At 45.3% G+C, this 23814-nt stretch overlaps 1 protein-coding gene across 3 annotated transcripts in view; it reads left to right on the forward strand.

The window, feature by feature from the left end:
- Positions 1-23814, forward strand: part of GLCE (glucuronic acid epimerase) — a 59335-nt gene that overhangs the window by 4509 nt on the left and 31012 nt on the right. Inside the window, exon 2 of one of the 3 annotated variants that reach the window (XM_035130646.2) lies at positions 15896-16374. The exons of 1 other annotated variant lie outside the window; for it this stretch is intronic. In XM_035130646.2, the coding sequence (XP_034986537.2) occupies positions 16220-16374 (155 nt within the window). In that variant the 5' untranslated portion in view covers positions 15896-16219. The remainder of the gene's footprint in view (positions 1-15895; positions 16375-23814) is intronic. One more of the 3 variants, XM_035130649.2, reaches the window with a different exon arrangement.

Raw genomic sequence — 23814 nt, forward strand, 5'->3', positions numbered from 1 at the left:
GGGAGGCAGCACTGAAGACTCTGGTTAACCTCAAGGTTTCCTTAATAAGGAAAGTCTATAAGGGGGAACCCCAAAACAGCAGCATAAGGCAGGGTAGACAATGTGAAGCCCTCCAGGTTGTTTGGACAACAGCGCCCATCAGGCTCAACCAGCACAGCCAATGGGCAAGGATGATAGGAGATGTAGTCCAAAATCTCTAGAGGGCAGGACCACCTATGGCATAAGGACTCCATGACGTGGAACATTGGCTGACTGAGAGGGTAAAAGATGGGAACTGGGTAGGAGGGAGATGTAGTGGAGTAGGCTGGAAAAAGGAGGAGAGAAGTTACCTGGATATTAAACGGATAAAATAGACCCCCTTTATTGTCTAGATAGGTGAACTCTTCCAGAGGTGGAAGTAATCTAAATATTTTAATATAGCTTGGGCTGGGCATAAGGCTCAACCTCACAACTTAAAGCCTCCCACCAACCAATGAGTACCAGCTCTGTCCCATGGGTATAGAATATTGACTGACTGTGGGGAGGAGCAGGGATGCAATGAGGCAACTGGGTCTCTGAACAAAATTATGGCATGCTGCAACATTTTGTTGCAGGATCCAGCTTCACTTCTGTTTCCCCAGTGTATGTGGTGCAGTGTCCCTCCTTAGCAACCCTCCTTGTTCCCTCTACTGCACACAGACTCCATGACTGCCTTTTGACATTACAGTGGTGCCTCGACTTACAAATTTAATACGTTCCGAAGGCACCTTCGTAAGTTGAAAAATTCGTTAGTCGAAAAACGCCATTGGAAACGCGATTTCCCATAGGAATGCATTGAAAACAGAAAAATTCGTAAGTTGAAGCAACCCTATCTAAAAATTCGTAAGTCGAAAAATCCCTATCTAAAACCGCCACGGTTTTTTTCCGGATGTCGAGACATTCGTAAGTGCGCGGCTATTACCCCCATTCATAAGTCGAAAAATTTGGTTGTCGAATCGTTCGTAAGTCGAGGTACCACTGTATTTATTATGATGATGCATTTATTTCCAAGGAGTTCAAGGTGGCATACATGGTTCTCCGCCTCCTCCTTTAATCCCCACAACGACCCTGCGAGGTAGGTTAGGCTGAGAGGCAGTGACTGGCCCCCAAGATCACCCAAGTATGGCTTTGACCACTGCACCACACCAGATCTCACTCTGCTTCTCATTCTGACCATGTTGCTTGTATTTGAGTCACCCCCCCCCAAATAGTTCCCAAACTGCTTCTTTTTCCTTCTCACTTCTTGAACCAGTCCTTTTATGAGCCACACTCACACTTCTGTTTCTGGGCCTCCTGTGACACCTGATTCTCTCTTACCACTGTGGACCACTCTCTCCATTCATCTCTCTGTCTGGCTAACATAGACTGTGAGTTCTCTTCCGCCCTTCACTGCAAGGCTTGTGTGTGTCTTATGCACAGTGTGTAGCACATGGTGCTGTATAAATGTTAAACTGCAGCAGCATTAGAAGGTTAGCAAATGGGCTTCTTAGTCTCTTAATCTGCGCTCCGTTTTCTGCCCGTGGCGTGAGATGCGAGACAAAATTAATGTACTGCCTTCCGTTTTTCAGGAGGAAAATACACACCAGTCGTGTTAACAGGTGTGTCTGGTGAAGCTTCAGTGGCTCCTTGATGTTTGCATTAATATTGCAGCCTCTGTGGACAAGCTGTAGGTTAGCTAAAGCACACAGCAGGGTTTAATAAGACGTAGTAGGAGAGAACTTTGCGCAGGCCATGGTGTTGTGCAGTTTATTTGCAGAGCTCAAAATTAGCCAAGGCCCTATAATGATTAGCAGCTGGCCGATAGCCCAGAAAGACGCACAGAGCCTGGATCTGGCAGCCCTTGGCAGTAATTTTCTGCAAGACAATTGTCCCTTAGCTCTTTTTATTATCGGATCGATTCTTTGACAATAGCACTTCTGTTTACAATGCTGATTCTATCAGGGTGCTTTCTGTAGTGTGGCCGGGTGTGACCTGGTTGCTCTCGTTGCTGCACATCTGTTTTCAAACCTGGCCACTTACCTTTCTCTTATTAGACTCCCCTTTCTCAACAGTCCCCACCCCCACCCCCTGCAACCCATCTGAGCTGAAATGGAATGTGGAGCTGTGTCAGTTTGCTATGTTCCATATCCACTTGCAGGCAGACGTTCTCTGGGTCATCCACTCTGCTGCAAACAGTGCACTGCCCCCTCTAATCAATTTGGAGTCCTCTAGGCGCTGGTGGAAACAAAGCCTTGCATGATGCAAAACAAGCAGAAGGGTTGGCTATACTGGACTGGATCAAGTGCCCATCAGGTTCAGCACTCTGCTTCCCAACAGTGTCTAGCTAAGGATACTCCTGGAGAGCTCTCAAGGAGAGCATGATGGAGATAGGCACTTACTGTGAGTTCCTAATAAGGCTGGGTGATACCTGGTTTTCAACAGCATGATATATCACCAGCTAAAAGGTAAAGGTAAAGGGACCCCTGACCATTAGGTCCAGTTGTGACCGACTCTGGGGTTGCGCGCTCATCTCGCATTATTGGCCGAGGGAGCCGGCGTATAGCTTCCAGGTCATGTGGCCAGCATGACAAAGCCGCTTCTGGCAAACCAGAGGTATCACGATATACTGATATATCGCCATGTCTGAAATAAGGATGGAACGATGTAGAGGCATTGGCTGGCTTCATAGTTTTCCCCACATTGTGTTTTTTTTGCACCGCGTGTGCATGCACACACTGTCCCCCATGATTTGCAATATTGCCAGGTCAAAAATAATGAAACTGATATCACGATTTGGGACGATACCCAGCCCTAGCCCCTAACATCCATTGGGCAGGGGTGTACTACCTCATATCTGGGAGTTCTGCCTTGCTATAGTGGCTAATTACTAGACTGCTTTTGTGCTTGAATCCTGCTTTTGGTTTCCTACAGGCAGCTCGTCTGCCACTGTAAGAACATGATGCTGGACTAAATGGGTCATTGGCTTGATTGTAAAATAAAATAATAAAAAAACCTTCAAAGTGGTTTACAAAAGATAAAACAATAAATCAAGAAAAAATTACAACCCTGCTTTAGATTGATAAACTCAGAGGAATCGGTTTGCTAGCTTCAGTTTTGTCCAGTAGCCAGTCAAGAGAACCTGTGACCAACCAGATGTTGTTGTTCAAGGTACCAGGTGTGTTTTGCTGCTAGAGGGCTGTGTTCAGTTGGCGGTCTCAAGTTGTGTTCTGCAGTAACTCTTCTTTTTGTAGTCATAATTTCTGCAGGAATAATAAGGTCAAAAGAAAAACTCTGCAGAGAATGGAATTACAAACTAAGCCAAGTAGCAGAAATAATAAGTGATTACTTTTCTGGTGGATTTTCCTTTAGTGCAGTAAGCATGCCTAAGAATCTGTGCTAAAGATAGCCTTCCACAATCCTTTTGGATGGAGATAATACATACCGGTATATTAATGATTGCAAGGATTATGTACGTGAGGAGCTGGTGGGGGAATACAGGGAAAACCAAATAAATTGGATGTACAGTGTGATCACAACTTACGCACATTTAACTTGTGCGATTGCAACCTTGCACGGTAGAAGGCCAGCTGGTTGAAATTGTGAAAATTAAGTGCACACAATACAGAAACCTTAAGAGCTAGTTACAGGTAGGTAGCCGTGTTGGTCTGACGTCGAAACAAAATACTGTAAAAAAATTCCTTCCAGTAGCACCTTAGAGACCAACTAAGTTTGTCATTGGTATGAGCTTTCATGTGCACGCACACGAAAGCTCATACCAATGACAAACTTAGTTGGTCTCTAAGGTGCTACTGGAAGGATTTTTTTTGGTTTTTTTGTTTCAACCTTAAGAGCTGTTTTGTGTTGGGTGCAGAAAGAGCTTTTAAGCTCTCTGGAGGTTCCAAGGGGAAGGGCCCTCTCTACAGATTAGATGGCTTCCAGTGGCTCCCTCTTCTCTCCTCCTCTAGAGATGAACCAGCAACAGTGGACAGGGGACAGTGCTGGTGCAGTGGACAATGATGATAAGCCCTCTTTATCAGCCTTCTGGAAGTTCCAATCCTTCAAAACAAAGACAGTTTTTGGCACCCAACCGATCTCCCCAAAACAGCTTTAGCAAATAGCTTCTTGGTTATACTGTAATGCCTTAATGCTTCCCTTTCCCACTTCCCTTTCTCCTTTCTGTTTAGTCCTATCCGGAAGTCTGTGTTATCTGCCCTCCACATCTCAATCTATGGGACTAATCTCCTGCTGCTCTCTGCCCAGCATTGTCTTTGAATTGTAAGAAGCTTTTCTCCTTTTTAAGGCATAAATCTCCTCTTTATGTTACCTTCTCAGATGAGGATGCTTTTCCAAACAACATGCAAGGAGAATAAAATGCGAGAATCATTTTCTTACCTCTGTGTTTTCCACTCTCTTGCCAATAGAGAAGCGAAACCACTTTATTTTACAAGGAACAACTAGGCTTCATGGAACCGTAGAGTTGGAAGGTACCCCAAGGGTCATCTATTTCAACCCCTTTCAATGCAGGAATCTCGACTAAAGCATCCAAGACAGATGGCCATCCAACCTCTGCTTAAACACCTCCAGTGAAGGAGAGTCCACTCCACAGCCTCCCGAGGGAGTTGGTTCCACTGTTGAACAGCTCTTACTGTCCTTCAGGTTAACTGTCTGTGAATTGTAATCAAGAGCTAAATCTGCCCTCTTTCCCACTACAGATATTAAGGGACACCAACTCTCCTGGTTAAGGATAGGTGATTCTGTGTAGATTTGTCATAATGAATGTGAATCTTGGCCAGACTGAACACTTTACAAATCTGCTTTCTTCCATATACCGTGAGTACTCTCAGAGCCTTGGAAAGCTCAGAGAGTTGAAAGAAGTGGGAAAGAGCATCACTCTTCCAGCTTTCTCTTTCAATCCCACATACAGTTCAAGGGAGAATAATGTAACTACTCTCCCCACCTCAAGACCAAGAGGATTAGGGGGAGAGAGCGAGTAGGGGGAGCTTAGAGGCTTCTTGGACATCAGAAGGAGCCTTCAAAGGTGCTGTTGCACCCACAGAATCCACAGTGGTGGCCTTGGGCTCTGGATTTGAAGCAAGCAAAGATCATGCATTAGTCAGCTCTTGCAATTTCTCTTAAATCTCTGTGCAACCAAACGGTGACTGTTAGAAAGAGCTGCCTTGTTAGTGGAGCTTTGCTAGAGCCTTTCATTGAGGTTGGGTGACTTGTGGAAATTTGTTTGGGCCAACCTTTATGGTGGCATGTCCTGCTGTCACACTTGCCCAAGCCCTGCTTTTTAATTATAGATGCTTGGGACATCTTTATGCTTGGACAAAATTCATAACGCTAAACCTATTTGATATCTTACAAAACTGAATGCCGGAAGATCCAAGGCAGACAAAATTCATGCAGAACATAGTTAAACTATGGAACTCACTTCCACAGGAGACGGTGATGGCCACCAACTTGGATGGCTTTGAAAGAGGATTAGACAAATTCACAAGAGAAGGCTATCATTGGTGACTAGCTATGATGGCTATGCTCTGGCCACAGCCATGCTTCTGAATAGCAATTGTTGCAAACCACTACTGTACTGTATAGGGGAAGAGTGTTCTTGTGCTCAAATTTTGCCACAGGCACCGTGCTGGTGAGAACCGGATGCCGAACCAGATGGGCAATCTACAGCAAGCCCCAATTATATTCTTACAAGCGTGTGTTTCTGACTTCTGTATGCCTGGAGTTGCCACTTCATTATTAATTATTATTAGTATTTCTAACTGTCAGGTAAGAGTCAAACTCCTAATCTGCAGCAACCTCTTCTTTAGTATCCTGGGGATTCTTCACTGTGTTCTTGCCCCTCTAGCTACGGCAAACCCGAGAAGCCCCCTGGCTGGTACTCAAAAGAAGTGCTAAGCTCCATTCCAACACAGATGCTGCCGCAGCTTTTTATGAATTAAATAGTAACATGTCTGCGATGGGCTTGGACAGCTGGCTCTGGGCTTAGTTGGGTTTGTGAAGCTGCCTTAGCAAGTGAGGAGGAGCGAACTCCCAGCCTGCCACGGGGGGCATGTCCTGTTGGCGCAATGATTAATGCACGATGGTGGATGCCAGCGCATCTTGAGTCCTAGGTGGCTGTATAAAGTAGGTCAGCTATTTTTTAAGTCATGATTATTTTATCAATGTTCCTTTGTAAGGGGGGGATAGTGTGTGTGTGTGTTTGAAAATGGCAACTTCATTAGCGATCAGCACAACAGCAGCGCTGCTTAAATGGGAAATGGGTGCTTTCCTGTCGCTCCATTTCCACCTGTGCTACCCAAGCATTTATTTTATTTATTTGCTGCATTTAAAGCCCACCTATTCCTCTTAGGGGTTCAAAGTGGCATACCTTTTTTCCACACCCATACACCCCACAACTACACTGAGAGGTAGTGACTGGCCCAGGGTCACAAAGTGAGCTTCATTGCCAAGTAGGGGTTTGAACCCTGGTCTCCCAGGTCCTAGTCCAGCATTCTAACCTGTACGCAACACTGTGGAGCTTGGCACTGAAGTCTTAGAATCACAGAATCATTATTGTAGAGTTGGAAGGGACCACAAGGGTCATCTAGCCCAACCCCCTGCAATGCAGGAATCTTTTGCCCAATGTGGGGCTCAAACCTATGACCCCGAGATTAAGAGTCAAGCTCTGATTGAGCTATTCATGAGCCATCTTACGCCTGTTTACTCAGAAGCAGGTCCCCACTGTGCACAGCATCAACCACAGCAAACATGGCCAATGGCTAGGGATGATGGGAGCTGTAGTTCAGCAACACCTGGAGGGCCAAAGTTTCCCCACACCTGGTGCGTAGGATTGCAGCCTTAACCTCCAAAAGCCTTTGAACAATTCAGTATTTATTATTATTATTATTATTATTATTATTATTATTATTATTTATTTAGAGCCTCTGTATCCCATTCTTCAGCTGGAAAATTGGCTCCTGGTATGATTTACATCAGGCACCCCCAAACTGTGGCCCTCCAGATGTTTTGGCCTACAACTCCCATGATCGCTAGCTAACAGGACCAGTGGTCGGGGAAGATGGGAATTGTAGTCCAAAACATCTGGAGGGCCGAAGTTTGGGGATGCCTGATTTACATGCATGGTTTGTGGAAACAATACAGTCTCTACGCACCGGCTTAACAGTCTAAAAGACATGGCATACAAGGTAAGAGGGACAGGGAGGGAAGAGGGGAAGAAAAACGCTGGTATCAGTCCTTAAAAGCTAGATGGTTCTTATAATCAGCAGGAATGGAAACCGTTCAGTGGCAAGAAGCCCAGCATGATTGAGCGGGCCTTTCAGTGGCACAGATGGAGGTCAGCCCTGCTTCCAATCCTTCCCATTGAAGGCAGCCTGCTGGGATGGCAGCTACCAGCTCCTGCCACCACAACCCTCTGCCTCCGATTTCGGGAGGCTTTCTCGCTGAATTTTCAGCAGGCAATTTCATTCTCTCACCCTGCCCTGAAACCTCCTCCTCCTTCTGGGCTATGTTTAGAGGAGTGGTTTTCTCCCCCCCTCCCCCATTTGAGGCAGAGGACTCATTAAAAATGCAGCGTTTTCTAGGCCACGAAGCTTGCTGTTTTACTCTGGAATTAGGCTTCTCAAAGCAAATCCTTTTATCTGTTCCAGCTCAGCAGAACAAGGAACGTTGGGTGCTCTCATATTTTGGGAGTGCTCAGGACTCTCCCCCCCCCCCGCCCTCCACTTTTTCAGATGGCAATGAGATTTGCTCAGCTTGGAGATCAGCTGATGCCTTGTCAGGCTTGGTATTTAAACTAGACAGCAGCCTGGCATCTGACTGGCTTCCACACCTCCTGCTTCTGTCTGTCATGTGTGAACCTGGACACATTTCCTGTTTAATAGATGCACTACTTAAGCGATTAATTCTCAGGAGTGACTGGGTATGTTTCCATTCGTTTTCTTTCCCCAGACTCTGGAGGACACTGACTTTTCGGTTGTCTGCTCAAAACCTTATATTCAGGGCTCAGTGCAGAGTTCTACATTTTATTCAAGAGCTTTTGGTTCTTGTGGCTGTACCAGGGGGCTGAGGCATCCGCTTCATGGAGGAAGAGGGCTATCAATGGCTACCAGCGACAATGGCTATCCTCTGCCTCCACAGTTGGAGGCAGCAATGCTTTTGAATACCAGTTGCTAGAAACCGCAGGAGAGAAGGGTGCTTTCTGCTCAAATCCAAAATGAGCCACCTAGTCCAGCATCCCTTTCAGGTGTCCATTATGAGAAAGCAGGACCTGAGCACAAGAAAAACTCTCCCCTCCTGTGGTTTCCGGCAACTGGTATTTAGACGTTTTTAGATAGATGCATTACTGCTTCCCAGCTGTGGAGGCAAAGCATAGCCATCATGGCTAGTAGCCATCAATAGCCATCTCCTCTATGAATTTGTCCAATCCTTTTTAAAAGCCCAGTTAGGTTGGTAGCCATCACTGCCTCCTGTGGGAGGGAGTTCCATAGTTTAGCTATGCACTGCATGAAGAAGGACTTCCTTTTATCTGTGCCGAGTCTTCCAACTTTTGGGGAAGCTGTTTTGGGTGGGTTTTAAGTAGGCAGTGTTCGTCAGCTGTGAGGATCTTTTTCCGCGGACGTTTATCGACTATGTTTTTACAGAATTTGTTGGTGTTCTTTGGGAGCGCGCGCAGAAACACACCCCCTCTTTAACTCTGTTGGTGTCCTCTTTATTTTAATACGTAAGCTGCCTTGGAGGAATTTTCATCTGGAAAGGTGGCATAGGATTGTATTAGATCTGAGCCATGAATATTTGTGCAGGGTTTTGCAGAAAATTCTTGAGATGGGCTTTATGGCTTATTTGAATGCATAATCCTGGGCTGCAGATGTAAACTCTCCCCCCGCCCCCACTTCCTCTGTTCTAGAAGACATTAATGGGCTGGCCTTTAGCCTCTGGTAGCTTTTAAGAAGTTTGGAAGGTATTAGCTCCTCCAGTTCTTTTTAATGGTGTTACACTTTGAATTGCAAAAAAAAAAGTGCATTCTTTAAGTCTTAACTGAGACCCGAGCTTCCATTTAAAAAAGTAAGTCTATTGTCTTCCTAGGAAGGAAGTTGTGGGGTTTTTTGTTAGTGATTTTTATGGTGCATTCTTACTAGATTTGATTTTTGATGAATTTTCCTTTTATCATTACTTAGCTTGAGGAACATTCTGTTGGAATGGCAGGATATAAATATTCTAAATAATCCTTTGTGTGCCCTTGCATGCTGGCACGGAGCTTGGTAGATTCTACATTCTACTTCAGTGTGTTGTAGAGCCAGTGTGCTGTAGTGGTTAAGAGTAGTAGACTCATAATCTGGTGAACCGGGTTCGCTCCTCCACATGCAGCTGCTGGGTGACCTTGGGCTAGTCACACTTCTTTGAAGTCTCTCAGCCCCACTCACCTCACAGAGTGTTTGTTGTGGGGGAGGAAGGGAAAGGAGAATGTTAGCCGCTTTGAGACTCCTTTGGGTAGTGATAAAGTGGGATATCAAATCCAAACTCTTCTTCTTCTTCTTCTTCTTCTTCTTCTTCTTCTTCTTCTTCTTCTTCTTCTTCTTCTTCTTCTTCTTCTTCTTCTTCTTCTTCTTCTTCCTCCTCCTCCTCCTCCTCCTCCTCCTCCTCCTCCTCCTCCTCCTCCTCCTCCTCCTCCTCCTCCTCCTCCTCCTCCTCCTCCTCCTCCTCCTCCTCCTCCTCCTCCTCCTTCTTCTTCTTCTTCTTCTTCTTCTTCTTCTTCTTCCTAGAAATAGCCTAGATGCATTTTTGTGGCTAACGTCATTACTGTGTTATCTCATGCTTACTAATTTAAAGCAGGTTGTATTTCAGTTGATTGCTTGAACAACCAGATAGCTCTGCTGTGCTATACTGCCCTGTTAGAATTCTGGAGCCTTTCCAATCTAGGTTCAGGCCCAATTGAGACAGCCTTGGACAGGTGGAGTGTGCCGGTTTCTGCTGGACCCTTCAATAGCTTTTTAAAAAATGGCTCCTCAGTTGGCAATGGGGGCCAATGGCCCTGAGAAATGGGGAAGCAAATTTTGGACCCGCATTAGAAAATACAGCTGGTGCCAAATGTGTTTGCTTCATAGACCATTGCATTCCAGATCTGTATCATTTGCAATGGCTTCCTGTTCATTTCTGGGTTCTATTAAAAGCATCAGGACAAGGAAATTTGGAGCACCTGCTTCCTCCCACATTGTTGCGTGTGGCCCTTATTGACGTAATGTTTTACTCTGAAGATCAGTGGGGGGCACAGGCAGAGCCTGACCAGCCATGGGTGCCCTGCTGCCTCCACCAATGGCGAAGAAGTGCTGCACATTTTGGGCATGTTCATGTCCATTTGGAGCAAGATATCACCCCAAATCTGTGCAATTTACCCAAAACCTCTTCCAATGGCAGTGCTGCTTCTCCAGTGGTGGGTGCAGCAAGGGCTCGCAGCAATGGCAGGAGCAGGTAGGTGGCAACACTTTGTTTCACTTCCAGTGGTGAAATGGGAAACACTTCTCCAGGGCACAGGAGTGGGTCTTTTGGTTGGCCTTTTTCTAGAGCCTTGGTATTAGTTGCATCCATTGAAACTTTTCTGTAAGCCATCTTCTGTGCTCTTATAAGAGCTAAAAGGGCACGGGGTATGTCATTTAAACAATTGCACAGGTTTCTCCTCGTGCCTTAGTCTGGAATCCAAGCAGAATTAATGCTCCCTGAAAACTCATTGGCCATTTCATGAATTGCTCAAGAGGAACAATAATTACAACTCCTTGGGGTTGATATATGATTCAACCATTAAGGGATGACAAGGATTCTCTCCCCTAAGAACATAAGACAAGCGTGCTGGATCAGACCAGCAGTCCATCCAGTCCTGTTCTTACAGTAGGCCACCACAGTATTAGAAATTAGCCAGGCGCCAGGCACATTTTGCTTCTGGTGCTGCTACAATTGTGACTACGTGGAGATTTCTGGGCACCAGGTTGGCAACCACAGTTCAAAAACCTCTGCCTTAGTCCATAGTTAATTCCATTTCCACTGTATGTTTCTTCTCCTTGCGTACAAGGACAAGTGAATTGTTGTCAGAACAAGCTACAGTCAAGCAATGTAGTTCAGACCATTGAATCGTAGCGTTGGAAGGGACCCCGAGGATCATCTGGCCCAAGCCCCCTGGCAAATAGGCATTCCATTATGGCAACCATAACCTAGATTTAAGCTGCCATTTGGCACCATACCTTATTTTCTAACACTGCCCACCGAATGCCAATTATGGGAAACCTACAGGAAGGATCAGAGGGCAGTGGCATGCAACTGGCATGTAGAGGCATAATGGCTCCAACTTGGAGGCTGGACATAGCCATTGTAGCTAGTAGTCACTAATAGCCATATGGACCCTGAATTTGTCTCTTCTTCTTAAGTCATCCAGGTTGGTGACTGTGACTGCCTACTCTTGGAGAGACTTCCGGAGTTTAACTGGGCAGAGCGTTCAGCTTCATTGGATAGCCCTGAGTTTTAGCATTATGAAAGAGAGATGAATTTTTGTTTTTGTTTTTTGGCACTTCTATCGTGTCTCCTTTGACTCTCAGAAGATCCCTTCCTCCTCCCAATAGGGCCCCTTTTTAAAGATCTTTGACATTTCTCTTACAAATGGAGTGGTTTTAGTTTAGATGGGAAATGCAGGCAGGGGGAAAACAACTCCAGTTGCATTTTGCTGTACTGTATTAAAATTTAAAGCGCTTTTTGGGTTCTTACGGTTGGAAGGATGCTAATTAATTCATGATTTCACTAACAGCTAAAGTGTTCGAAAAGTCAGCATGTTTATAGTTTCTAAAACCTCATAGACTGTAAGAAGTTGAGTGTCAATTGCAGCATGAAGTTGCAAGTGGTAAAAACTAGTTGAGGCTTTGGGGCACTTCAGTTTCTGACTTAAAATAAATACCGACCCATGATTTGTTTTTAAAACTACGTTTCTGGATTATGGGGAAAGAAGGTTGCTGGAGAATGTCTCCTCCAAAAAAGTAAAGGAGCTGGATTTCTGGAAAGTGTCAGCTGTTTCTGAGAATGATGTATGTGCAGCTTTTAAAGCCATTTCTAACACATCTTGGAATGCCTCGCTTAAGTGTGATATATGTGGTGAACTCTTCTCTTAAAAGCCTTGCGCAACGTGGCATTCACACCAGTAACAGGCACGACCTCCATTTCAACTCCAGCTGATTTTCAGGCACTCAGACAAAATGTCTTTTAATTATTGCGCTTTCTACCCTGGTGCTGGGGACATTTTGGATCTCCAGATGTTGCTGGACTACAACTCCCATCATCCCTGACTATTGGCTGTGCTTGCTAAGCCTGATGGGAGTTGTAGTCTGGCTGGCAGCATCTGGGGGTCCAGAGGTTCTCCACCCCTGCTCTGTACCAAATTGGGTTCCATGATGGATGAAAGGTGACGTATTAATGTACGGAAATAAGACATTTTTGAAAACCAGCTCCCTCTGATACGTTTAACGTTCACATTGTGGCACTGTATTTTCAGGTTATATGCCGCCTTGTGATGTTTTATATGAAAGCATGGCTTTAAAATATTAAAATAAATAAAATTTTGCTGGATTCGATCTGGCCCAAGGGTAAGCTGTGACTAGTACCAACTTGGGCAAGCAAATTGGGGAGTAGTTTTTCCTATCACATGCCTGTGATTCCTGCGTTGGTCTAGATGACCCTTTGTGACCCTTCCAACTCTACCATTCTATTATCCTATGCCCAAATCCACCCAAGCCTGCTTAACTTGTCTTTCCACAAGTCTTGTCTACTCTAAAGAGTTTCTGACCCCTGCCTCACAGCTGGTCAACCAGAGCTGAGTAATGTAACAGTGGAATCATATCACATTAACTCTCCCAACAATGCCTAGGAGCTACCTACATTGGGCACTGCGGATCCAGATGGAATTTATCTTCAGATTTCGCCCCGAGTCTCCCATTGTTAACACGAGAGTATAAAGAGCCTAGCCGAGGCATAAAGGAAACCAGGGCTTACAAGATCAAGGGAAATGAATGTTCTTCTTGGTAGAGAAGCCATCTTTGCTGGATGAATATCCAAGCAATTATGAACTCTGCTTCTCCCTTTGATATATTTTTCATGGGTGTGAAAGCTACCTTCTACTTAGAAGATTTAATTGGATTCTGTCCATACAGACTGCTTGAAACTGAACTCTCTAGTTGAAAAGAAACACATCGTTGCCCGTGTAATAAAATAAAATAAAACCAATGTATTTCAAAGTAAGCTAAAACCAGTAACCTCCTGGCTTTATCTACCACGCTGTGATCTGATAAGTAGATCTTAATCTTTAGCTGCACAATTGATTGGGAACTTGGTTCCTTTGCAGGGCCTTTTAAACGGACGGGACGTGTGCAGGAGATGTTCCTGATGGATTATGGGCACAGTCTTTCCGTGTCCTGTCCCTTGCCTTGTAGATGAAAGGCTTTCCCTCTCTCTCTTGCAAAGTTTCTTCCTTCTAACAGAAAAATGCTGGGGACTGGACCAGCAGACAGAGTCACTCTTTGCTTCTGATGGCTTCACAAAGCGAATTGTTTCTTCTGGTCTATGTGCGTATCTTCCGACAAAGCAAATCCTAAATTGGATTAGACCCGAAATACTGCCTTTCCCCTCATTTTCAGGGAGAAATAGAATAGGCAGAATCAAGCTGAACATGGAGAAATTGTCCTCTTTCCTTTCCCAGTCTGCCACCCAGCCATTAATGGAAACTGTCCCAAGGCACCTAAAACATTATTTCTATTTTTTCAGCTGCTTGAAGGCAGAGGGAGCCTAAAGGTTTTGATTCTAGTTGTTTGGAGTCTTCTAGCTCAGTATTTTCAACTCTGCCTGGCAGCAACTCTCCAGGGTTTCAGACAAGGTTCTCCCACATTTCCCTACCTGGAGATGCCAGGGAACATTTTGCATGCAATGCAGGCACTCTAGGACTGAGCTCCCCCCACTGAAAAAAAGGGGGGGAAAGCCTTCAGGTAGGGAAAATCTGTGGCCCTCCAGAGGTTTTTTGACCCCTATCATTCCCGGCCAACCAGACTGGTGGTCAGCAATGCTGGAAGTTGGAGTCCATCACTATCTGGAGGGGCCACAGATTAGCTAGGGAATTCAGGTAATCTTGGTTTAAGGTGTCTTTTTTGGAGATGGTAGCAATTGATGATGTGCTTCTCTAGTGATGAATTTTTCACTGAAAGCTAAAGATGGTTGAAAGAATGGGAGCATGTTGGAGGAATGCTTTCTTAGGCAATGGAAAGAGGACTCCTTTTTAAAAAAAATAACATTAATCACAATTGTGTGTCTTTGGGGAAGATGTTATACTGCTGGGCTGTAATCATTAAAAGCCCACATATCAGTGTTTACAGCAGCTGAAGCCTCTTTTTCATTGGTTCTGTTTCTTTGCTCCAAATTATATAAGAAATGCTGTAAAAAAAAGTACAAAAAACAAACCACCAAACACTTGGTTGTGAGGTTTTGTTTTTTTTAATGGCTGTAGCTTTTTCTTTTCTCCAGCCCTGGAAGAGAAACTTACCGTAACAATTTAATGGTGCCTGATGCACTAATAAAGATGCCTGCGTGGTTACATTTAATCCTTTAAAGAGCAGAAAAGAACACTGAAGTTATCAGCATTCCAAAAGCAAGACACACAAACTTAAATATATGCAAAGCCTCAGAGAGGCTGGAGAAATGTACTGTGTTGCAGAAAGATCCTGACAGCCCGTTGCATCTTTTTGCAAAGTGAGATCTGAATTATTAAAGCTGCCTTTGTTTATTAAATTGAGCCTCTAGCAAAAGGGTTAAAGCAGAGAAATGGCACATAGACTTTGACTGTATCAGGCATAATTTTTAATGGGTGTTACACTTCCCCCCCCATCTATTACTACCTTAGGGATGTTTCAACAAGATTAGAAGAATGCATTTTGCATATTGGAAAATGGCAGCAATTTTGCCGCCTCGAGTGGGGCAAGATGGTGAAAAAAGACTAAAAAAAGAGGAGGTTTTGTGAAAAATGCGCAAACCCATCCAGGTTTTTGGAATGACATTACTGAAAGTTTGTTTTCCAGTTCTGTGCTACTTTAGAGCACTGGGCTGCCTTCATTTTCCTGTAGTTTCAACACTGGAGCATGGAACTCTCTTTTTGCAGTCGTGACATACAATTTTTCCTCTCTGCTTTGCACCCACCCCCTTCAGTTTTCTGCCCTTATGCCTGGTATTTATGAGAAATATGCAGATGATGGAAAATCTTGGCCAATGCAGGGGCAGAGGAGGGACCTCTCCTTTACTTGGGATCTGCAAACCAAACTTTTTCAGGCTCCATCTGTTCCTGTGCTCAGAAGTATAAGAGATGAGGATAACTTGTTCCAAGAGCAGAGAGCTTGGCCCGACAGGCTTGTGTTAGTTTTTTCTTTGGCTTTTAAATCTCTCTTCCCCACCACCCACCCTTTTTTAAAAATAAAAAATGTAGACTTTTGAGTGGAACTCTGTAACTGTTTACTTAAAGCAAGAATCCTTTAAATATGGTGGGGGATTTGAATCCAGTGTCTCCCAAAACGTTTAATGAAAGCCCTGCCTTTTATGACACCACCAGGCAGCTGCTGGGATTAAATCTTCAATTAGGTAGGATTGCGGCAGGCCAAGCAGATTAAACTCCTTTGCAGCTGAAGCAGCTGCCTTGAGGAAATGACATTTATGCGCTTGATCCCTTTTTGAGTTCCCCGTGTCAAGCCTTGAAACATATCAGCGGGGCTGCCTTTGAGAGCAGAAGGGAGCCGCCGCTGTTGCCGAGGAGGAGCTGTTGCAGACAGCAAAACACATATTCGGGGGATCTTAACTATCTTTATTTATTTTTATTCCCCAGATGGTTACTGGAAACCTTCTTAAAAGCTTGGATTCAGAGATGCATTAGCGTTTAGAGGCCTCCTTTTGACTTAAGGTAAGATGGTCTTAATCAAATCATCCTCTGGTCGTCTCGTTTTTTGTCTGAACTCCCCACCACCACCACCAGAAGGGACTGGAGATGCTCTGAAATCACATAGGATGCCCCCTCCTGCTGCTTGGCATTTAAACAGTTAATGTTCATTCCATGTTAATAAAACTTTCCAGCTGCTCAGGTCATGTGAGAAAGGAGCTTGTGGTGGAAGGAAGGGCATGCTGATGATCCACAAGGAGTTATAATAATGTGATGATACTTTTGAGTTGGGGGTCCGTTGTGCATATAATTCGGAATCGTCTTGTTTGCTCAGTAAGCAGATTTGCAGCAGGGAGGGAGAGAAGCACGGTTTGCAACCCCCCCCCCTTTTTACATCTGCTAACTGGTGAAACTGAGGGTCTAGGCAGGTAAGCAACAATTACAGGTACGTTGCAACATGCAATTCCTGATTTCCCTCTTGCGACCTGAGAGCCTCCCTGAACCAAACGTGAATCTACTTGTTCAGGTTAATAAGTGTTAACTGTCCAAAATCTCAATTTAATTGCTGCAAGGCTAGCATTGGGATTGCAAGGTAATGTTCCCTTTTAAAAGTTGAAAATTTTGTAGGGCCATCTGTATTAAAATACCACCAAATTAAACAAAGCTAAATGTAACAAAGCATGAAGATTCTTGAAAGCGTATGAGCTGTGATTACCATTTCTAGAGAATTAGTCGTCTTTGGCAGTTTTTTAACCACAGGGCTTAACTTGAGAGATCTGCTCATAATGGTGTGTGGAGGAACCTTCCCCAGAAGAGTCTAGGAAGCAAAATTAAAACACTGAAAACTAGGCAGTGTAGTTACAGATGTCAGTTCAATTCCCTTCCATGTTTATAGCTTAATCGGAGGATGGGGTTGGAAGCAGGAATTAAGACTGACAAAGAAACTCTTTAATCTAGTGTCCCATATGATAGCTGTGTCATTTTCTGTTTAAAATCTCCCATGTGTTTATTTTTCTTTTCAAAATGGAATATTATAACTTTTTAACAGGGCATTTTAAATAGTTGACCTTGCGTGGGCAGAATCTATACACTTTCTGTGCCCCGTGAAGCTGTATAGAATTGCCAGATAACTTAGGTTTTTTAATGTTCCAAATTCCTTATTTTCAAAAGGAGAAAAGTGTGATACATTTGTTCATCTTAACTGCTTGGCTAAAAAAGGAAGGTTGAAGTTTTTTCCTGGAAAAACAGTAAATCGTTGTTAGAATTAGAATTATGGTGTTCACCTGCATTCCATACCTGAACAATTCAGCCAATATTTTGGAATTTTTCACCAGGTACTTGCTATGTTCTTTACGGAAGAATCTGTTTAGGTTCAGACTTAGAATAGTTCCAAAACATCAACTGATCATAGGCTTCATATTAACCTGCAACAAACGAAATTCCAGTATGTGTATTTAATCTGCAGACAAGCTCCCCGCTCCCTTCTGCTGTAGGTTTAAAATGCATCCTATAAATTCATTTTGTAGCCTGCTTATGGAGCCTCAATTCTGAGGTGTCTTTTGTGGATGAAAGTGCTTGCTGATCTGAATTTCGAAGGTTGATGAAATTAAACTGCAGGAGGACTGATGGCAATCTACAGAGCTTTAATGTTATGGCATTATACATATTTAGAAGCGGATTGGATTGAATCCCACTGAGGGAAAGCAGTCTTATTCATAGACCCCTGTCCTGGGCATGCTTTTTTTTAAATAAAAAAGCCTGATGGATATGCTCAACATTATGACGAACGTGTTGCTTGCTGAAAATCATTTTGCTGTCAAAAGGACCATATCAGAGACTTGATTGCCTTAAGTGTAGTCTTGCGGGGCTTCTTTGAGGGTGGGGGAAAGAGAGAGGGGAGGGGAGGGATGATTGCAAAATAGCAATGCTTTGTGTAAACTGTTCTTGCCTTCATGAATTATTCATTTAACCCCCACCCCGAAGCATCAGACTGCTTGCTATATTGCAGAATTTAATACATCTTAAGTGACACTGAATTTGTTAATATGGTGAAGGACGAGATCACGGGCTAGTTAAAAGTATCTGTGCTGCAGCAGGGAAGAAGGGGTTGTTGACTTGAACCAAAAAGGGTATAAATATGTACTATATTTGTGTGTGTGTGTGTGTGTGTGTGTGTGTGTGTGTGTGTGTGTATGATATATCTGCATGCCTAATATTTTGCCACAAGCAAAAGGATAGATTGGATGCTGTTCTTGAAAGCTTTGAACAGACCACTTGGATGGCTTTAAAAGAGGATTGGGCAGATTCATGGGAAGACAAGGCTACCCATGACTATTGTTTGGCTCATGGCTTCCCAAAGGCATCTGGGTGGCCACTGTGAGAACAGGATGCTGGCCTGGACAGGCCTCTTATAGCCTCGTCTTTGGCAAGGCCAGTGCTTCAGTGAGGCGAGGTGAATAAATTTGCCTCAGGCGGCAGATCCCATCCCCGCTGTTGTGCCGTTGCCAGCTCTACCAGGGCTTTACCTGTGCCGCAGATCCCTTGCCCTCGCTGCTGCTGCTGAGCCCTCACCGTTGGCATGGCAGCAGTGTGAGCACAGCTGTGTGGGCAAGGATGCAATGGGAGGTACAGAGCTGGCAGCAGGGAGGGAGCCCGGATCTACTGGGTGAGGGGGCTGGCAGGGCATTTTGCCTGTCCTGGGAAGGCACCCCTGGTCTTATGTGATGGTACAAGTGCTTGATGGATGGGGGGGGGGGGAGTCAGCACTGTCCTCATCAATGTGGCCTTGGTCAGACCACACCTGGAATATTGTGTCCAGTTCTGGGTGCCGCAGTTTAAGGAGGATATTGACAAGCTGGAACATGTGCGGATGAGGGTAAGAAAATCATAGGTCTGGAAACCAAGCCTGATGAGGGACGGTGGAAGGAACTGGGTATGTTTAGCCTGGAGAAGAGGAGGCTGAGAGGAGATAGGATACCCACTTTCAAATATATCAAGAGCTTTCACATGGAAGAGGGAACAAGCTTGTTTTCTCCTACTCTGGAGGGTGGGACTCAAACCAATGGCTTCTAAGTTACAAGAAAGGAGATTCCGATGAAACATCAGGAAGAACTTTCTGACAGTAAGAGCTGTTTGACAGTGGGACAGGCTCCCTTGGGAGGTTGTGGACTCTCCTTCACTGGATGTTTTTAAGCAGAGGCTGGATGGCCACCTGTCCTAGATGCTTTAGTTGAGATTCCTGCATTGCAAGCGGTTGGACTAGATGACCCTATATGATCCTGTGTTTTCAGAGTACCACGCTCCCCATCCTTGATGTTGAGTCCAAGTACAGAGAAATGGGTCTCCTTGCCTCTTGGGTGCCTTCATGTTGCAGCTGTTACAGTCAGCCAGAGGCTTCTCATGGCGTGGGGTGCCATTCACAGACTTCTGTGTCAAATGGGGCTTAGGAAACAAGCAGCTGTTGATGTGCCAACTTGCAGCTTGTCATTAGAATTGCCACTGGAGGGAAGGTTATCAAATGACTTTTCTTCTGCCCCCAAATGGGTAGTGAAGAATCTTCGCTGGGTGTTTTTAGTCCTAGTTGCATTTCAGTGGTTAATCCACACTTTCCCGTGCACTGTGAAATTCATGCTTTGCTTAGGCTTGTGTGCAGGGGATGTCTAAATCCCTTCCGATTGGCTCCAAAGCCCGGAACGTCCTGTGGGTGGGGCGGCTGGGTTGGCGCTTAACCTGTTTGATCCTGTTTTGGAGTTCCGAGATTCCAATCTTGGTGTCCCAATTAAAAATAGATTTATTGGAAGAATCTATTAGCATTGGTGGCATAAGTTTCTAAATAAGCTCGCCCACCTGTCACGAGAGCAGAACAGACTGGTAACTGGGCAGTTGGCCTGGATAGGAAGGCTGCTTCACCAGGAAAAGCTGTGCTTTGAGTCGGGTGGCCAAGGGGTCGGGAGTCCATCACAATCCTCCTTAAAAGGGAAGGATTTCACAAAGGTAGGAATATAAGAAGCTGCCTTATTCCAAGTCATGCCAGTGATTCATCAGATGTGTCTTATACCCGTGATTCCCATGTGAGCAGTACTGACCCACAGGGGTCACCCAGAGAGGCATTAAAAAGCAAGCGGGTAGCAGGTGGGCTCCAGAGGTATGACCCACTGAGTGCATTGTGCACTTTTTTACAATTGACCAAGCTAGAGCCTAGAGCAGGCATCCCCAAACTTTGGCCCTCCAGATGCTTTGGACTACAATTCCCATCTTCCCCGACCACTGGCCCTGTTAGCTAGGGATCATGGGAGTTGTAGGCCAAAACATTTGGAGGGCCGCAGTTTGGGGATGCCTGGCCTAGAGCGAAACACATCCCTTGCTTCATATTTAAAGTTTTAGTGCTGTTGGCAATTTCCAGGCTACAGTATTTCCTTTGGTCACACATTTGTTTGCATTCACAATTCTGAGTTTGTTGCAATTCACAGCGAGGTCACAAGATAGGGTAGTGGAGGACGAACTACCGGTAATTGAGCTACAAAATGACATTGAGCTGAAGCCAAGGTTTAAGAGTTTTTGTTGCAGAAGGGGAATTTCTGAATGCAATCCCGCACTATGGTTAAGAAGCTCCTTGTTGCATTTCCAACATCATATCTGATGAAATGTGGTTTTCGTGTGGTCATCTGACTTCTCTTTAAGCAAAGAACTCAGCTGCCAATTACTAAACATGGTGATTTAAGACTCCTGCTAAGTTACTTTAAACCAGACGTAGGGAAACCCTTTATCACTTCAACAAGCCAATCCTGCACATTAAGAATTTACTGAAGTAGTTACTAAATGTGGTATCTAAGATTCTTGCTAAATAACTATCAGACTTGGAAATGCTGGTATCACTTGATCAAGTTCATCAGTTTTGTTGAATTCAGTAAACCAAATACTTTCAACTGGATTTTAAATAAATGTGCAATTAATTGTTACTCTTCTGAATGGTATTGTGTATTATCTTCTTAATGGGTTGTGCCAACCACTATTTTGAATGATGTTTTTTATAGGGTAGGGCAGGAACTGTTTATGGAACCAAGGGTGACAGGGTTGCCCTTAAAAGTTTGGGAACCGCTGCACTAAATTACAGTGGCTTTTCAAGATTTCGGGCAGGAAGCATTCTTACCCCTACCTGTTGATGCTGGAGATTGAACCTCTGCCACTGAGCTGCAGCCAGGTGCAGATGGGGAGGATAGACAGGTGCAGGTGAAACAGTACTGGCGATGTCTGAACAAGTACAGGCCAAGGAGTTAGCTGTGTGCCAAGAGGAAGTGTGCTGTATGGGGCAAAAGCAATTGGCAGTTGTCAGCCCCACCTGCCCTATAAATGTAAACCAGTATCATATCACTCTAAACAGCCATGGTTTTCCCCCTATATAAAATCCTGGGAACTGTAGTTTGCTAAAGATGCTGAGAGTTGTTGCGAAGCCCCTGTTCCCCTCACAAGAGTGACAATTCCCAGAGTGGTTTAACAATCAGTCCTCTTCCCCAGGAAACTCTTGAGAACTGTAGCTCTGGGAAGGAGGAAGAGTGCCCTGCTAACAACTCTCAGCATAAGATAGTCCGGAGAATTGCAGAAATGAGGCTCGTCTCCGTGAGCTCAGCTTCCGTTTCCAGCAACCCCTCACTCTTCTTCTCACTTTCCTCATCCTACATTGTGAAATCCCCGCTTCTCTCCCTGCCACACTCTTAAAAAACGGTTGTTTCTTTTCCAGGCTTGCAGATCGACTCTTTGCAAACGGTTTAGAACACATCACTCATTTTCTTTCCTTCAGCATAAAAAACAAGTCTAAGCAAGACTGTTCCAACATGTGTGCCTGGAAATTTCCACAGAGACTAACTCCTCGTCTTGCCTCATGGCTTTGGCTCAGCGGTTTCCCTGCGAAGGTGGGAGCCTGTCTGGATTTGCAGGGGCAGCGTCCAGGCTGACGCTCCTCCTGCAGTTCTTCTGGAAACTGCCACGCCACTATATTTCTGGGCCCTGTTGTAGGAACGAGAGATTCATAGCACAAAGACCCTGAAAAGAGCAGTATTTGAATTGGGGTGGGGAATCCTGCCTTGGTAATGTAAGGCAGCGCTGCTTCTCTGAGAAGAATGGAAGCTCTTGCAGTTAGTCAGAGACTGGGGTGAGGACCAAAGTCCTCTGCATTATCAGCCCACGTAATGGGGGCACCTAACAGTTCAGACGCTTTTAAGAATGGAGGCCCTGTTGTAATGCTGTAGAATTTCAAAGGAAACAAAATATAGCTGATCCTATTAGGAAAGACCAAACATTTGCTATGATGGTGGTCCTATATGGAAGGACCAAAGGTTCGCCCACACATAACTATGGTGGTGATGGTTCCTAACACCAAGGGGAGAGGAGGGAGGGAGAACCAACTGATGAAAAGCTCCCTTGGCTGGAGGCTATTATTAACTTTCTGCATAGCAGCCGTTTGCAGGTTCGTTGTCACTTGTCGGAAGGCAGGACACATTTTGAAAGCAACTCTGCTAATATTAACTCCCCAACCCCAATATCATTTCAAGGCTCTTCAAAGTAGTCCCCCCCCCACGGGTACATTATGAAATGAAAATATTTATGTATTTATGCTTTCTGAGTTGTCAGCAACTCTCTCCATGCAGTTCTTTTTTCTTTTTCTTTTAACAATCAGCATTTTTCTCTTTTGGAAGGGTCATCGAGGCCAGCATATTTATTCACACTTCCCTAAGGACTTGAAACTTATCTGCCCCGTTTTGGAAAACCTAGTTTGTTTTGCTGGACCAGGCAAAGCTCAAGCCAAATCCTGCATCTTCCATAGGAGTCGCCATTGACTGCCAAGTGCAGCAGGTAGTGGTGTCCAGCATTTCATTTATTTATTTATACATACATAGCATATTTTTTGTACCACGCCCTTTCTGGCATAGAATCGCAGATGGCCTAAAAATACTTTTTAAAATTAAAATAAAGCAGCTGCACAAATAACCATAGTTTAAAAACATATCAGATGCCATCGAACAATTTCATAGTAGCAGCAGTGGCAGCAGAAACTATACAGTACTGGAACTGCTGACGTTCTGTTTGGTAGACAGGAGCTGGCTTCTCTCTCTCTTAGGAACATAAGGTGAGGTTGGCTGCTAGAACCAGGGGCGTCTCTAGGCCCAGGCTGGGTGGCACAAGGCGCCAGGGCAGCTGGCCACCAGGGGTGCTGAACGGCTGGTGTCTGGGAGCAGCTGCTGCCGGCGCCCCCCATCCCCCACGGTGGCAGTAGCGTGCGGCCATTGAGCTCCCTCCATGAAGCAGAATCAGTGAGACACCTGCCTAGAGTGGCACCATGCACCTGCTGCCACTCTAGGCAGGGGTCTCGCTGATTCTGCTTCATGGAGGAAGCTCAATGGCCGCGCGCCACCGCCGCGTCCCGGAGCAGCCGCTGGAGGGAAGCACCAAGGCGGGGCCGGTCCAGGGCGGGAGGCCGAGCAGCCTCCCCTGTGGGAGGTGGGGTCTGCGCCCAGGCCAGTCCCCTGCAAGGTGGTGCGCACCGTCCAGGCTCCACCCCCCTCCATCTCCACCCCTCAGCCGCGCGCTACTGCCGCCGTGGGTGCCGGAGGATTCTTGCACCACAGCGCTGGGTACCTCTAATGTTACTGGCTAGAACAGACCAATGGCCCATCTAGTCCAGCATTCTCTTCTCAGAGAGGCCAACCAGATGCCCCAATGGGAAACCCACAAGCAGGACCTGAGTGAAACAGCCGTCTCCCCTCCTGTGGTTTCCAGCAGTTAGTATTCAGAAGCATTGCTGTCTCCAACTGTGGAGGCAGAGCATAGCCATCGTGGCTAGCAGCCTTTGATAGCCATCTCCTCTGGGAATT

The sequence above is a fragment of the Zootoca vivipara genome, chromosome 14 (assembly GCF_963506605.1).
Source record: "Zootoca vivipara chromosome 14, rZooViv1.1, whole genome shotgun sequence".
Lineage (NCBI taxonomy): Eukaryota > Metazoa > Chordata > Lepidosauria > Squamata > Lacertidae > Zootoca > Zootoca vivipara.